General features: G+C 34.5%; 1 protein-coding gene across 1 annotated transcript; it reads right to left on the bottom strand.

Annotated features, from left to right (window-relative positions):
- Window positions 1-395: 395 nt before the first annotated feature.
- On the bottom strand, window positions 396-893 carry LOC122067355 (zinc finger BED domain-containing protein RICESLEEPER 1-like). The gene has a single exon (XM_042631183.1). It carries the CDS (start codon window positions 891-893, stop codon window positions 396-398), a length of 498 nt encoding a protein of 165 aa, XP_042487117.1.
- Between the last annotated feature and the right edge of the window lie 618 nt (window positions 894-1,511).

Raw genomic sequence — 1,511 nt, forward strand, 5'->3', positions numbered from 1 at the left:
CTGATCAAAAGTCTCAGAAAGCTTACCTCAAAGTGATATGTCGGGACATTATGATGCATTAAGAATATGAAGTTTTAATTTCTTACTTCAAATTCAACTTAAAATTCCACCAGATAACAATGTAAGATAATTGATAATAGTGATGTATGTTATCACCCACATCCTACCACCAGATAATTCTTTCTTATCACTTGACAAATATATGTTCACAACTCATTAAATTAAATTGTCAAAGCGAACATCTGAAACCAAAACTCAATACAATGTGTTGCCACACTCCACCCATCACCAAGAAATCATGCACCATCAACGTCCCCACCAATGTGAAATAAACCTAACATCAATCAACAATACATAGTTGTTACTATGATGCCCATTTTATAATTATGAAATACCTATAATGCATACTCAGAATAGAAGTCAACAACAACAAATTTGATCTTCTTAATATGGTAATCAGCATCATCCCCATAAATTGCATTCAAAACATAAACAATGAGTTCCATTTTGTAGCGAGGGTCAAGAATAACCCCAAGTGCCATAAATAAATTAGTCTCTTTCCAATACTTCTCAAATTTTAATCTCATTGTAAAAGCCATAGAACGAATATAGTCATCTTTGCTATTTCCCCATTGAATCAAATGATGATAAAGATCACAGACATCCCAGAAATAGAAGTTCGCAGTTCGATACTTTCTGTCCAACATATGTTTCATGGCACTATTGAAAACTTTCAGGCATTGACCAATTGATTTGCATTTTTCCCACTCCTCGTCAGTTGGCAACGTCTTGAAATTCTGATCCGACTCTGCTAAACGCTCAAATGCTTCTCTCGCCTCTAAAGAATTATGGAGCATTTCACATGTTGAGTTCCATTCTGTTGCAACATCCATAGAGACACTATTTTTGCTAAACAATTTGGTTTGAACCAATGCATCACCAAAATTTTCAAATCTAGATGGTGAATCATTTATCCACCTAATCATGTCTGTCTCGAATTTTGATCAAAATATCTTTAAGTTCTTCCAACTCATCTTGAACAATTAGATATAAAATATGTGCACTACAAAGTACATGAAATATGTCACCATTTCGCAACAATACTTCTTTTTGACAAAGCCACAACCATGGTTTTAAGTATCTCCGATATCGATACGATACCCTTCGATATGTATCTTAAATTTAGTTGGCCGATACGATACACACCGATACGATACATTGAATTTTTTAAATCATTTCGTATCGATATATATCCTACCATACATACCGATATGCATCAATATACCACTAATACACATCGATACGATACGACATGCCTCGATATGACTCTATGAAAAATATAAAATTAAGGTAAAATGTACGTTTCGGTATGTATTGGTACGTATCGGTGAGTATCGGTATGTATTGATCGGTACGTATCGGTATATATCAGCACGTATCGGTGAGTATCGATATATATATATATATCGGTACGTATCGGTGAGTATCGATACGTATCGGTGCTACGGTCA

Source organism: Macadamia integrifolia, unplaced genomic scaffold, assembly GCF_013358625.1.
Source record: "Macadamia integrifolia cultivar HAES 741 unplaced genomic scaffold, SCU_Mint_v3 scaffold2870, whole genome shotgun sequence".
NCBI lineage: Eukaryota > Viridiplantae > Streptophyta > Magnoliopsida > Proteales > Proteaceae > Macadamia > Macadamia integrifolia.

What these genes read in the sequence shown, in the direction of transcription:
- LOC122067355 (XM_042631183.1), bottom strand. Translation starts at nt 893, where the DNA reads ATGGATGTTGCAACAGAATGGAACTCAACATGTGAAATGCTCCATAAT.